The sequence below is a fragment of the Pinus tabuliformis genome, chromosome 6 (assembly GCF_031772625.1).
Source record: "Pinus tabuliformis cultivar Carrire ecotype Pingquan chromosome 6, CPIR1, whole genome shotgun sequence".
Lineage (NCBI taxonomy): Eukaryota > Viridiplantae > Streptophyta > Pinopsida > Pinales > Pinaceae > Pinus > Pinus tabuliformis.
Genome location: NC_142292.1, coordinates 1,255,216,301 through 1,255,231,115, shown reverse-complemented (window position 1 = coordinate 1,255,231,115; position 14,815 = coordinate 1,255,216,301). Strand labels below are relative to the sequence as shown.

At 39.7% G+C, this 14,815-nt stretch overlaps 1 protein-coding gene across 1 annotated transcript in view; it reads left to right on the top strand.

Annotated features, from left to right (window-relative positions):
* The window catches only part of LOC149263212 (glycerophosphodiester phosphodiesterase GDPD6-like), a 251,388-nt gene extending 236,989 nt beyond the window's left edge, over positions 1-14,399 (top strand). Inside the window, exon 9 of the mRNA XM_089386941.1 lies at positions 13,901-14,399. Within this exon, the coding sequence (XP_089243067.1) occupies positions 13,901-14,143 (243 nt within the window). The 3' untranslated portion in view covers positions 14,144-14,399. The remainder of the gene's footprint in view (positions 1-13,900) is intronic.
* The last annotated feature ends 416 nt before the right edge of the window (positions 14,400-14,815 follow it).

Genomic DNA, 14,815 nt, shown 5'->3' with positions numbered 1-14,815 from the left:
TGGCCCACACAGAGCAGATTGTGCTGGGATTTTCGCAGTGCTTGCTAGAGTCAGCCATTCAGTGGATCAGTTGTGACTTAGAGAACGAGGTAAACCCTCATATGTATTTCTTGCTGTCGATATTTATCTAAAAGGTTAGCCGGTGTGAGAGGCAACTTTTTGTACTCAAATTCTGCTTGCTTAATAACACAAACCCTCTATATGTTGCACCGGTTTTTCCGCATTGGTTTTTTCCGGGGATGTTTGTCCAAAAATAACGGTGTCCCTTGTGTGTTCATCTCGTATCTATTTCAGTTTATGATCTGTATGTCAGTGGTCTGCAGTAGTGTTTTTCATTTGTGTTTAAATAATTAAATAACTTGTTGAATGTAAAAACAAGTAGGAGATGATAAACCAGTGATTGCAGTAGGATTTCTGATGTATAGATTCAGAAATTTTCACAAAATTTAGGCTGTAGTCTCCGTGAGTAAGAGGGAGTAAGATCAATCAAATATTTTCTGCATCAAGATGTGCAAGAAGCAAAGGATTACTAAGCGCTGCCAAGATCTCTATTGTAAATCAATATGTTTATATATACATCTGTATGTTGTTGAATGGAGCTGAGGCTCCCATTGATCTAGTCTAGTTTTTAAGAAAGCAGCTTGGCACTTATCCCTATATGAAGGGATCCTTGGTTGAAGATTGAGCTTTGGGAGCTCTTGGGGGCTTGGGGTACTTATTGAGCTATGAGCGACCATAGGGTGAGTGGTTCAACTCCCTCTATTGATGTGCTATGTACAGGGTGAGTGGTTCACCTTCCCCTATGATACCCCATGATGGTTGATATGTGTGTAGGGTGAGTGGTTCACCTTCCTTTACAATTGCAGACACATGTATGTAGGGTGAGTGATTCACCTTCCCCTACTGTTGATGACATATGCATAGGTTGAATGGTTCACCTTCTCCTATGGCATATAAGCGGGATGAGTGGTTCACCATCTCCTGTAGATACTCCAGTGAGAGATGCATATAGGCATCTATTGACATGTTAGTGGGACGTGGTTCATCCTTTCCCCACATGTAGGATGCTCATTCCATACGATTTGTGGTTGACATGTTGGTGGGACATGGTTCATCCTTTCCCCACGTGTAGGATCCTTCCTACGATTGATTGTTGTGACTTGTGTTTGTAGGATGTGGCTTATCCTTTCCCTACATGTGATTGTAACTTGTGTTTGTAGGACGTGGTTCATCCTTTACCTACTCTCTGTGATTAGCATACGTAGGATGTGGTTCATCCTTTCCTTATGTGTGGTTATGATGTGATTATAGGATGCGGTTCATCCTTTCCCTACATATAGTTGTGATGTGTCACTGTCGGAGGTGGTTCATCCTTTCCCTACGTGTGGTTATCACATGTGTTTGTAGGATGTGGTTCATCCTTTCCCTATGTGTGATTGTGAGTAGGATGTGATATATTCTTTCCCTGTTGATGTTCTTGCATCATCCTACCCATGTAGTTCGGTACACATGGGAAGTACCTCTCATCTAGCCAATGAGTTGGGAAAAGTGGTTTGGGACCATAGCACTACTGATGGGCGCATTGTGTACTGTCGTACTCCTTATGTCTAGGATGAATGATGTTTCTTCAACTTGATCACTTGGGATCAAATCCAATTGGAGTTCACCCTTTGGTTATGTGGACTGACTTTTGTCAGTGGGAGTGGCAAGGTATTGTGACTCACTCTCGATCGATTCTACTTTATTGTTCATATCAGTGTTCAACAGAGTAGAGAAAAGATGAGATACAGAGATGGTTTATGACGAAAAGATGACATGATGATTAATGATGGATGGATTGGCAAGGTGGAATTCTCCCTAGTTGAGAGGGAGTGTTAAAACTCGCCACAAGGGCCAAATTCCTATTTGGAAAACTCCTTTGGGGAAGTTAATTATGGCATTAAATTCCTCTTTTTGTGAGTACCAAAAACAACCTAAAGATCATCAAATTTGGTTAAGGAGAAGTGTGATTTTGAATTTATGATTCTCTCTTGTTTAACAAGGTCGGCCTCATCTATATGTCGGCTCAATAAGCCCAAAATTCACGTCTCTTCAACCCCGTCGAATTGTATATATAGAGGAGCCTTCTCCCTCATTTTAGACACATCTATCTCACGGCTCTTCTCTCTGAAATAGCCGTAGATGATCCTCAGCAAAGGCAAAAGGGTTTGGATGTCATCTTTTGTGGGCTATGTTCCTCTGGTAGGAGGCTGAGGTAGTTTGGGCTATCATAGATCTGTTTTGGGCCAAGTATTATTCCGTTTTGCAGACTGAGATCCCTCAAACAAGCAATCGCATAAGTTGAGGGCAATTTTGGTTATGTTCTGGACTGTTTGAAGTAGGGTTCTTCTCCGTGAAGCTGGTCACATTCCACAGGAGCTCTTCCAGGTGAACCGCAGGCCTTATCTCCCCTAGATTAGAAGGCCATATGACTGTATGATTTTAGGATGGGCCATGAACCGAATACTCTTGAATGTTGGTGGTTGTGAGGCATATTAGAGGGCTGGAAATAGCCCTGGTCAGCAGAAGATTGTGGGCTAATTAACTTGAATGGAAACCACAGTCAAGGAAGGGTTCTAGGAGCAGTGGAAGAGGTCTGTTGAAGCTTGTCATCAAACCCTAACCATTTCACCAGAATGCAAAGCCTCTACAACAGTAAGCCTCAAGCCTATGAGGGCTCAATTTTCCTACTCCAGAATATCATTCTTTTGGACCAGCTATTTACCTAAAGACAGTGACATTGAATCTTCAAATTGGCAAGTCGATTTTGACCTTGATATATTGTACTCTCTCTCTGCTGAACATTTGATATTAATAATAAGAAGATTTGATCAAGGGGTTTCCCCATCTTGGGGTTTTAACCTAGCTTGTGCCATATTCATGTGTCCTCTTGTCTTGGCTTGTTCTCAAGTATTATGTTATTGCCTCAATGTGATAATATTCGTTGTGAATACTTCTAATAGAACTGGATTGATGATTGGGCTATATGAAAAATTGAAGTAATTGTCCTTAGCAAGAACATGTCAATCAAAATTTAAAAAGGGATTAAAACTAGTTTCAGTGTTGCAAGATACACCCTAGATAGTCACTGGAAGAATCAACCGGCGTCCTCTTTGTTGCTTAGTGAAGAAGGGCGAGATTTGGAGCATTTTTCAAAAGGTTGAAGCAACACATATTTGCAGACAAGGGAGTTCACCCAGAGAAGGTTTCTAAAGAGGATTGAATTACTCCAAATTATCGATTTGTCAAGTTTCCTTTCAAAATAAATATGACATAATTTTCCTCTTTGTAAATTAAATAAATTAGCCGGGGTTTTGCAGTTAAATTGCACACAAGCTCTGTGTTAATTGACTTAATAAATTTATTTGTTAAATTTCCCAACAAAAAATATGGAGTGTATTTTCTAAAGAAATGTCATTGAAAACTTCCAGAAAAAATGAATTAAATAAATAAAGGGAATACTATAGTGGTATTAGAGCTGATTTATCCTACCAGTTGGAGGGTTTTATTTGAGAAATGTTACAACAAGAGTTATTTCTCTTAGTATAAAGGGTGAATGTGGAACTCTTGCACATTATTTGAAGATTATAATAGAAGCCTCACAAGGGTGATAGAGCAAGTTGGAGCATGGTCATTATAAGAGGTGGTGAAGGAAAAAGGAAATTGTAGATCTATAGATGAAGGTGTAGCAAAGGAAGACAAAGATTAGCCTCACTAACACAACCATTGAACAAATCCTAGCACCCATGTTGCAGATGCAAGGGAAACAATAATTGAAGGTGAAGACCATGATCAAACCTCCAAGACGAATTGGGAGAAGACATAACTACAGAAGAGGAGTTAGATGCAGATAAAGCACCTTTTCACCTACACACCAATTTCATGCAACTTGGGGACATTGACAACAAAATGGCATCTAGCTCGTATGGTGTCATTTATTGGAGTCATGATGCCACTCAAGAGGTGTTTAGTATAGGGAAAATCCAACATAAAAATATAATTCAGTTTATTGGGGTTTGCACAAGGCCACCAGACATTGTCATAGAGTTTATTGAATATCGGTTGAAACATACCCTGATCTATAGTACTGGGGTTCTTGTGACAAGACAAATGTATATCAAACACCACTTCAAAGGCAAGCCAATAATTTTAAAGTTCGATACATCAATGTAATTCTAGGCCTCTTGGTGAATCTCCAAAGGCCTCACTCTTCATGAGTAACTCTGAGCCTGATGCTAAATGTGCTCACTCAACCTATCTAGAGAGTTCTGAGCTTCTTGTTGAAAGGCACACACCTAGCAAGGTTAATTGGTTTATTTAGTGGGGGTTTTCACCCACCAATGGAATAAACAATTCTAATCTAATGTTGAGTTGTAATGTAAGCTCAATAAGTGAAGGGTTTCTTGTGATAAGGGGCTTCTTAATGGGTCTCCATGTAATGTCCCCGACTTCGTGACCACAAAGATATCATTCTCGCTTGCCTATCTCTTTTAGGCTAACAAGAGGGGAAAATTGCTAAGGGGACTAAGGAGTTTTGCCCAATTTTGATATTATTATTATTAATAAAAGGGGTAAATTATTATTAATAAAAAGGGGCAAAAGTCACTTGAAGGAAACAAGTGGCTTCATCAATAAAATAATAATAAAAAGGGGGAGTTCTGGAAGATTGGAGAAGATTTGACAAGTTTTATAAAAGGGGAAGAGAAGGGCATTCGTCATCATTCTATTTTGGTGATATTTTCCTGTGATTGGATTTTAGCTCAAGGAAATCAAGTTGGATGGTTTTAGGCGAGACTCTCAACTGGTTTTGGTGGATACCAATTGCCATCCTAGTTGGTGCTCAACCAATTTCATTGGACATCATTACCACCGTGGTTGGCCTTGCAGGAAGTCGCTCAGATTTCTCATTGATCTTCATTGCAAGTGGATCTTGAAGTTGACATTAGAGGGCAAATTCACATAGAGGCTAAATCATCTTGTAGGAGAGAGGGCTAAATTCATTCTTGGAGGAGGACTGAATTCTTCTTATCCCGAGAGCCGAATTACTTCAGGGGAAAACCATCTTTTAGAGGGTCGAATTATTGCTTCAGAGATTATTTTTTGGGAGGCTGAGTTTGCTTTATCTATTTACTGAGGTGCCAAAGTGTCAATGAGGTCAAATTGCTTCAGGAGCTTCTTTCTTCCTCAATAGGCCGAGATTTATTCCCTTAAGAGTAGACCGAGTCCATTTATTCTGGAGGTCAAATTCCCTCTTATTTAGCAAATAGAGCCTCTTCTCCTTGGGGTCGCATTTTGTTACCAATTTTGGAGCTCAAGGTATTATCTAAGAGGTCAAATTTTGAAGGTTTTCTTTACCATTTGTGGCTGAGATCTTCATCTCTAGAAGGACCAAATTTATCTTTTATTGAGGGCCATATTTTTAGCGTCATATAGGAGTTCAAGGTCATTTTGTTGGATGCTAAATCCCCTTCATTTTCTTGGAGGTCGAGACTACTCCTTGAAGGAAAAATTTCTCTCTATCAGTGGGGGCTGAGTCCTATTCATTTAGCAGGTTGAGCTTGTGCATTTGGGGAATGAGATTTAACTACAAGAGGCTGAATTTAGACTACAGTTGGCGGTTGATTTTTGTTCTTTTGTGGGGCCGCAATTCTTCTTTTAGAAGGCCGAGTAAATGTATATTCCTTGGAGGCCACGAAAACTGTCTTTTGTAGAATTATTATCAGAGCCAGATTCATGGTACATCTCCTTGCAAACTGAGTTGGGGAATTATTTCTGAAGCGACCAAGGTTATTCAATTGCCATGTCGAGTCTTCTTGTGGATCGAGATCTATGTTGGAGGGGTTATATCAGCATTTTCTGAGGGCCGAATTGGTCTACTATACTGCTGAAGCAGAGTTCCTAGGTTTCTCATTGGATTGCCTTGTAAAATCCTTCAGATCAGATTAATAAAATTTATGTTCTGCCCCATTTATATTCTCATTGAAAGGGTTCATTATTTTGTTAGCAAAGTGTTTGACAAAATGCATGTCTAGTAAGTGTTCGAAGAAATTCATTAAAGAAATTTCTAATAAATTATTGTGTTGTATAATGTATTAGCACAATTTTAGCTTTGGTACATTAATCTCCACTCAACATTAGAGCTCCATATAAATAGATGTGCATGAGAGGAAGCACTCATCTACATAGAAAGCTCATTCATCTTTTCTAGTGGAGGAGAAATTCAATGAAGGAGAAATTTGTTCATCTTTCTTTTTTTCTTCATTATTCTATCTCTTTTGCGGAGGCCTCACATACGAGGATTGGCCATAGTTTGACCAAGCCAAATGTGCGAGGATTGACCGCAGTTTGACCAAGTTGCATGTGTGAGGATTGACTATAGTTTGACTAGGCTGCATATGCAAGGATTGAACGTAGTTTGACTGAGTTTGACCACAAACCACACATGATTTGACTGCAGGTTGCAGTGTGACTAGCATTGACCAAGTTGACTCTTGATTGGTTTGACCAGCATTGACCAACAACAGTTTGATTAGTTTTGACTGGTGATTTGACTTATAAGGTTGACATAGATTTCTAGAACATTTCTGATTTGTAAACTTGTTGGAAAGGCAATTTCTCCTCAAGAAAAGATTGTTGGGTTTTCTCCCAAATTGGGTTTCCTAGGGTAAACATATTGTCTATTGTGCCTAGCTATCTTTCTATGATCTTTGTTGTTTCCACTGCATTTACAGTCAAGATTTTGTGTAATTATTCAATAATAATAGTGGTATGAGAAATACCTATTTGAAAATCATTAGGAAGTAATTAGCATATTAGAAAATTGTATTCTACTTCACATGCTATAGAATTTCAATAGTGACCAACAATACAAAGTGGACCTAGTCCACTACAAGAACTTAGCGCTACATAAGATAGGCCCATATGTGAAGCATTCCAACTCTAGGTGACATTTGTCAAGCTCCAAGGCATGCACGTCCAATGAGCAAGGCTCTAAGGATGAACACTCCTCTTCCAAAGGCCCATAAAACTGTGAAAATTTCATCTATCGCAACAACTGGAAATTTTTCTAATAGTTAATTTACTTAACAATGTATTTGCAGTTTGCTACGACAAACACCAAATAATTCACACTGTGATTTTCACAAATAAACCACGGAAGTAAATAGCGCTGGAAACTGAGAAAATTCTAGCACACGCACAAAAAATGACAATTATTTTTGGACAAATGTCCCAGAAAAACCCAACTTGGGAAAATTGATGCAACAAATGAGGGTTTTATTATTATGCAGCAGTGAAATTTGAGTACAATCTATGGGTGCCTAACTGGCAATCCAAACAACAATAAAATCTGGCCAAAATTATGTAAGGGAATTACCCTTCTTCCACAAGCAACCCTGACACAACTTTCCTTCGGAAAAATCATCCTCTAGGACCCTCTACATCAACCTCTGTGTAGTGCTTGCACAAGCCCTATGACATCTAGCCTCTGAACTGCCTCTGTTGAAGTCCTTCTTCCTGTCTGTGCTGAGGAAATCGCTTCTCCAACACTTTGGAACCTCTGTTCAGCCTCTGGAACTGAAAACGATTTTTCCTCCAGCTAAATCGAGTTACTCTTCTAAAGCAACTATGTAGTCCTTTGTGTTGCCTCACTGGGAATAATTCGGCCTCCTTGCTGCTGCCTCTTCGGATCTAGAAAACTTCCTCCGGATCATTGTCTCTACTTCGACCTCTAGCTCTCCGGCAACTGCTGCCAATCACCACATCAATCCCATCACCACATCGATCCCTTCTTATATCTTCCAATTGGGACTCCAACGACCAAGATTAAATCTTAATGAATGGCTCAAATCATTTCTGGATCGATCCGTGTGAGTTTCTAGACTATTCTCACCTTGAATTATTTAATTTTGATTAATTAATTAGTTTTCGTAAGTTTAGACTTAGGAAATATTAAAAAATAGGTTACTAATCTAATTAAGTTATCTCTAGGTTGAATTTCCATAAACGATTTCTGGGTTTTGGAAATCTCATGCCCTTTCCTCCAAATTTCGTGGCTAGGACACATCCAATACTACAAAAACTAACACTCCTTAGTGAGGATTTTGTTCTCTCTAGTGCTCCACATCCTGCCACAACACCCTGTCTCTGTATCACCTCTTGTCACGTTGCTGATGTCTAGCCATACAACCCACCAACCATTGCGCAAATCTAATGTTGCATTTGTGCTGCTGCTGAAACTACCATATTGCTACCAACTTTGCACCTACACTGCAACTACCTCTCATCTGTTGCTACTGCAAATAGAGCTACTACAACTGAGAAGCATCCAAAACACTGAATCATCTGTGTTCAATATGATGCATCTGTCTCCCGAGTCTCTGACTGCTACTAACATCTACACTGTAACTGAAGACTCTGCACTGTTGCCAACTCTGCACTAAGCCACCTGCTCTGTTGTTAACACTGCACTGCACTCCTCAACATCTGACTGCTACTAGTCTGCAACTGTCACTCTGGTACTGACTGCATCAACTGCCACTGATCCATCCTGCTATTGAATACTATGGACCCCTCGCAGCCAGGTAATGATCTATGAGGTGTATTCCTCAAGGACCCTGCCCATCTCTGTAGCTCTCTAGGGCTACAACACCAAATCACCCCAGCTCACTCCTACAGGTATATCTGCTAACATCGTAAAATATTCCTCCAACCTGGAGGACAACCTATCTATCTCAGCATGTGCTGCTGCCTGGTCATGCTTTTCCTTCTTGTCCTTCTTCCGGAGAGGACACTGGGTACTGTAGTGGCCAAACTTGCCACATTTGAAGCACTTAACCTTAGATAGGTCCTTCTTCTTCTTGTTCTTCTACTCCCCCTACCCCTGACTGGGACCCTTCGATGCGAGGGTCACATTCTCCTCCTCCTTCACACTCTTTGATCTGCTACTACTATTGCCATTGATGGAGCTCTTTAACAGAGCTCACCTCAACTCCTCTTGTTGCAAATTGGCCCACACCTTATCCCATCTTGGCAAAGTGTCTCTGCCCAATATACTTTGGACAAACACTTGCCAATTCTCCAAGAAATTGTTTAGTGCCAATCGCACTAGCTCTAATGGTTGAGGCACTGCCCCAACAACTGCAAGCTGATCTCAAACCTCTTAAATCATGGTGGGGAAGTGAACTATGCCTTCTCCTTTCTACATCCTTATGCATCTCAACTTTTCTTCCAGGAACATCTTTCGTTGCTCAGAAGTACCTTGATATAGCTTGGCGAGAACTACCCACATCTCTCTGGTTGTACCTTTATCTGCCAGACGTGAGACTATATGGTCTCAAACTCCATCCAAGATCAACTGCTTCACCCTTTCCATCCCCTTCTTGTATTATTTGAGCTAATTTGCATACTGGGGAACTACCACCACATTATCTATGTAAGATTTTATCCATATTCATCTAGAAGAAAGGACATCCTAGCCTTCCAGATGACATAGTTGGAAGCTCCATCCAACCTATCTTGATCTCTAAGCCCTGTTGTGGCCATCTCTGAATCTGTCGAAAACTCCCTCTTTCCCTCTGCTTGGTTGTTTCTCTGCTACTCGCACTCCCTCCTAGAATGCGCAGATTTGCTAGCTGCTACTGCCAATTTGCCTAGAAAAATCGAACTTCTGAAACTTGAAGTTCCCTAAGAGAAATTTTCCCTCTGTTGTGTGTGCTTTTCTCTTCCACCCAATGTTGGTTCCGCTGCTGTAAAACCCTCTACTTCCAACCAAGAAATCTTTTGAGCGAAAATCAGAGCTATTGTTGCTCCCTCTGACTATTGGAATCACTATCCTAGGCAACTCGACTTTTCTACAACGCTGCAACTGAAAATCGAATTCCTGCCCTAGCAATTCAGCCTGCCTGTCAATGAACTGCGTAGTCTCTATGGATTTCGGCGTGTTGCTCCCTCTGAGCATCGAAATTCTTTCCTCCGCTTCTGAACTTCCCGGCTGATCACTCACGCTCTGATACCATGTGAAAATTTCATCTATCACAGCGACTGGAAATTATTTTTCTAATTGTTAATTTTTTAACAATTTATTTGCAGTTTGCTACGACAAACACCAAATAATTCACACATTGATTTTCACAAATAAACTGCAGAAGAAAATAGCTCTAGAAATTGAGAAAATTTTAGAGCACACACAAAAACTGACAATTATTTTTGGACCAATCTCCCCGAAAAAACCCATCTTGGGAAAACCGGTGCAGCAAATGAGGGTTTTATTATTATGCAGCAATGAAATCTAACTAGAATCTATGGATGCTCGATTGGCAATCCAAACAACAAGAAAATCTGGCCAAAATTATGTAAGGGAATTACCCTTCTTCCACAAGCAACTTTGGCACAACTTTCCTTCAGAAAACGCGTTCTCCAAGATCCTCTGCACAGTGCTTGCACAGGCCCTATGATGTCTAGCCTCTGAACTGCCTCTGATGAAGTCGTTATGCTTGTCTCTGATGAGGAAATCGCTTCTTCAATAGTCTGGAACCTTTGTCCGGCCTCTAGAGCTGAAAACGATTTTTTCCTCCAACTAAATCGAGTTGCTCTTTTGAAGCAACTGCGCAGTCCTTTGCGCTGCCTCACTGGGAATAATTCGGCCCCCTTGCTACTGCCTCTCCGGATCTGGAAACTTCCTCCAGATCACTGTCTCTGCCCCTCACTATCTTGGCTTTGATCTCTGGCTCTCCGACAATTGTCGCTGCTCTTTGGAAATCGATCTGCCAAGGAAATCGAACTGCACCATCCTGCATCGATCCCTTCTTATATCTTTATGTTGGGACTCCAGCAGCCAAGATTAAATCTTAATCGATGACTCATTTCTGGATCAATTTGTGTGAGTTTCTAGACTATTCTCACCTTGACTGAACTAATTTTGATTAATTAACCAATTTCCATAAGTTTAGACCTAGGAAACATTAAAAAATAGGTTAATAATCTAATTAAGTCATCTCTAGGTGGAATTTCCAGAAACTATTTCCGGGTTTTGGAGATCTCATGCATTCTAGCCTTTCTTCCAAATTACGTGGCTAGAACACATCTTATCCTACAGAAACTAACAAAAACTCCAACATTTCCTTTTAAGCCATGGGTGACCACACCTACAAAAGTACTCCTCAACCCAAGCGTTCTCAAGTTAAGCACAAGCTTCTAGCAACCAAGTATCTCCATGCCATTTGGGACTCAATGCGCTCCTCCAAGATGCCCAATGCTCTTTCTCCAAGGTGAATCAATCATCAAGCAAGCAATCAATTGTCCATGTTCACATCATGAAAAATGTGATCATGCATACTAGGTCTCCAAGACTTCAAGGAAATGTGCCACATAAGCACCAAGAGAAGGTCTAACAATCCATTATCTTCAATGTGGGTGTCCATCATGTTACAACCATGGGTTATCAATACACCATTCACCCCATATCACATGAAGCATCCCCAAGCATAGTTTAAACACTCTTGGGGTAACCTGGAACCTAACATTGTACTCATCTTATTCCATTCCTGATCTTATATATAATTAGGTAACAAAATCTGGGTTTGTTGATTTGAAGTAGCATCAGATCTGCTCTAGCCATGAAAATTGGTGGAGAGGCTAAAGCACATGAGATCTCCAAGACCCAGAAATGGTTTGGGCAGATTCTAACCGGTTTGGGAGATATTAAAATAATTAATATTTTTAATGGAGTTCCTAAGTCTAAACTTAGGAAAAATAAAATATTAATCGGTATTAATATAAAACTAGATTAGAGGGGTCCAAAATTCATGGATCAAGCCAAATCTAATCTTAGCCATTGATTAGAGATTTAATCTCGGCGGTTGATGGACCAACAAGAAAAGTATAAGAAGAGGCTTGAGGGTCAATTGGAGGACACACTGAGGGAGACCAGTGAGTTCGATTTCTAGAGCGGGGTTAGCTGAGAAATTCGAGCTAGTGGTCTGGAGAGCAACAGGAGGTAGAAAGTACAGAACAGAGAGTCGGGAGCAGCACCAGAAGACCAGCACAGAGGTTGGAGAGGCAGACACAGGGCCTCTCAGGCAGACACAGAGGCATCAACGAACTACGTAGTCACTGGAGGGCCTGCGTAGGTGACGCAGAGAAGTCCAGTGCTGACGCAGAGAGGCAGGGGGTGACGCAGAGTGTCAGGGAGCTACGCAGAGGTCATCCAGGCTGACGCTAACACTGGGAGAAGTGTTGGAGAATTTTTCTCTCTGTTGGGTAACCCAGTTTGGCACCTTGTTGTACTGAAGAATTGTTGAATAATAAAACCCTCCCTTGTTGCACCGGTTTTCCCACATTAGGTTTTTCCGGGAAATGTTGTCCAAAATATCTGTGTCGATGTGTTGATTCTTGTGCATATGTTTGTTTCTGTATTATGGTGTGATATCTGTAGCAGAATTTATTTTAATGTTTATTGAAGGAATTTCATAAATAACTTATTGGAAAATAAGTAGGTAAATTAAATCAGTTATTGCAGTGATAGAATTTTCGTAGGGCTATCTTATGGAATTGATTGATGGCATTTTGGAAAATTATAAGCGATAATTTAGATCAAAGGTGGTAAGGTTCTTATTTAGTTATGCTCCTATGTAATAATAGTTTTGAATAGCCCCAAGGGATAGCTCAATTGGTCGATCCCTCATTGCTAAATACCTTGCCTATTGGGATGTCACGAGGTCAAATCTCGTCGATGCCCTTGGGGTTGCCTTTGATGGATCTGTGTGGATTACTGCCCGTGGACATAATGGCCACTCTCAGTGACCGTGAACCATGGTTGCCTTAAAAAAATAACAGTTTTGAATAAGAAATTCAACAATGTATAGAAATTTTCATTTTCAAAATTGTGCAATTTCTTCCGGAACTTATCAGACCTGGAATGCTTTCAAAATTTGCATCAAAATACTCTGGCATGGTTTATCTTTATGTAGTTTAAACTTTAGACTTGGTAGGTGCCTTAGGTCAATAAGACTGCATTTGAAAATTTGGGTTGCATAGACTATAATATCATCCAGATTAGTTTGCACCATTTATCTCTTGGCAATGATGGTGTCATATTTGTCACTTTGTGTACATGGAGTTTTAAGGAATTCTAGAAGCTGGACTGCTGTTTTGGTAAAATTGTTATCACTGTAGATTTAGCCTGGACCAAGTATGAAGTTTCGTATAAGCAAGTTATGCTTATAAGTTGGATGGTCATTAGAGTTATGCATTGCATAGGGTATGACATTGAAACAAATCGCTGCAGGTATCGGTCACTACTGCACTGTCTAGCTGTGTTGTGTTAGACCATTGAAGTGTCGTCAACATATGAATGATTGCTGTTGAGTTTATTGGATCTTAACTTCAATTGAATTAATAACCCTGATAGAGGAAATAAAAATATATTGTGGATCCCTGGATAGCATGTTGCTACTATTCAGACAACTGTTAGTCTTTCCTGTCAGTTGTTCTTTGATGTACTTGAACTTCCTCCGGTGCAAGATCTACATTCAAAATTTCGTTTGTTTTCTCGAAAGCATGGGAGTTAGTTTGGCTAATTGTTTTCATGGATAAACCTCTTTTTCTTTCACGGTAATTTCATTTTCTTAGTTCATAGATTAATTTTATTTCATCTCATGACATTTCTCCTCTCTTTCACACGTTTTTATTCTCACAGCCAGTGTTTAAATGCAATTAACTTCAATGATACCATGGAACGGGCCAAGAATGTAAAATCTTTAATGCTAAACGTAAACGTAAACTAATATCTTGATATTCAGAAGTCGGCAATTTTTTTTCGTGAATATTCCCTGATGGGAGCTTTTATGGCCATGCATGTTAGGTTCATCCTTACACCTATCGGAATGAAAACACGTTTTTGCACTTCAATTTTCATCAAGATCCATATAAAGAGTACGAGTATTGGATTAAAGTGATTGGAGTTGATGGACTTTTCACTGATTTCACTGGAAGCTTCCATTCCTACGAAATGTGGACTTCACCAACGGACTCTGAGAAAAATGATACAGCTTTGAATTTGTTGCATAAGATTGGAGAAATGATCTCGTCATTCAAGCCATCATGATTGTAATTAAATCGTTCAAGTCTCCGGTGCCTTATATCTATTATAAATTATTTGACTGTGTTATCAAATGCTAAAATAAGTTATCATCTCCATTGATATCAGTTGACAATTAACTGGGGGACTATCTTTCAAGTGAACAGATGGCTTCTGTAGCTTATTCAAGCTGTGATGAAAGCCCTTTTAAATCCGAGGAATTAGTTCAAGTGACGATTTATTTTTTTTATGAAATAAATATTCATATTGAAATGTTTTTCTATTTGTTTGCATTCTTACTCACTTTCTCTGTGTATTTTTTTTATGAAATAAATATTCATATTGAAATGTTTTTCTATTTGTTTGCATTCTTGCTCACTTTCTCTGTGCATTTTCAAGAGTTAATGAAAATTACGATGTTTTTTTACATGCTTTCAATACCGCTGAATATCCAAAAGTTTAAACCCCGTAGTTCTCTCATAAATAACACTTCTTTCAAAACAGATGGTACTGCTGCTAACATGAAATGAAAGACCAAAGGATTTGTATTAACTGAAAAAAATACTAAATTATAGTGCAAAACAGACACTCTGTCTACTGTCTAGTGTAGCAACCGCTGTTTTACGTACAGATTAACGCTCTGCAGCAGGATTTTACAACATGGTTTTTCACCTTCCATGATACTTTATATGTGCCAGA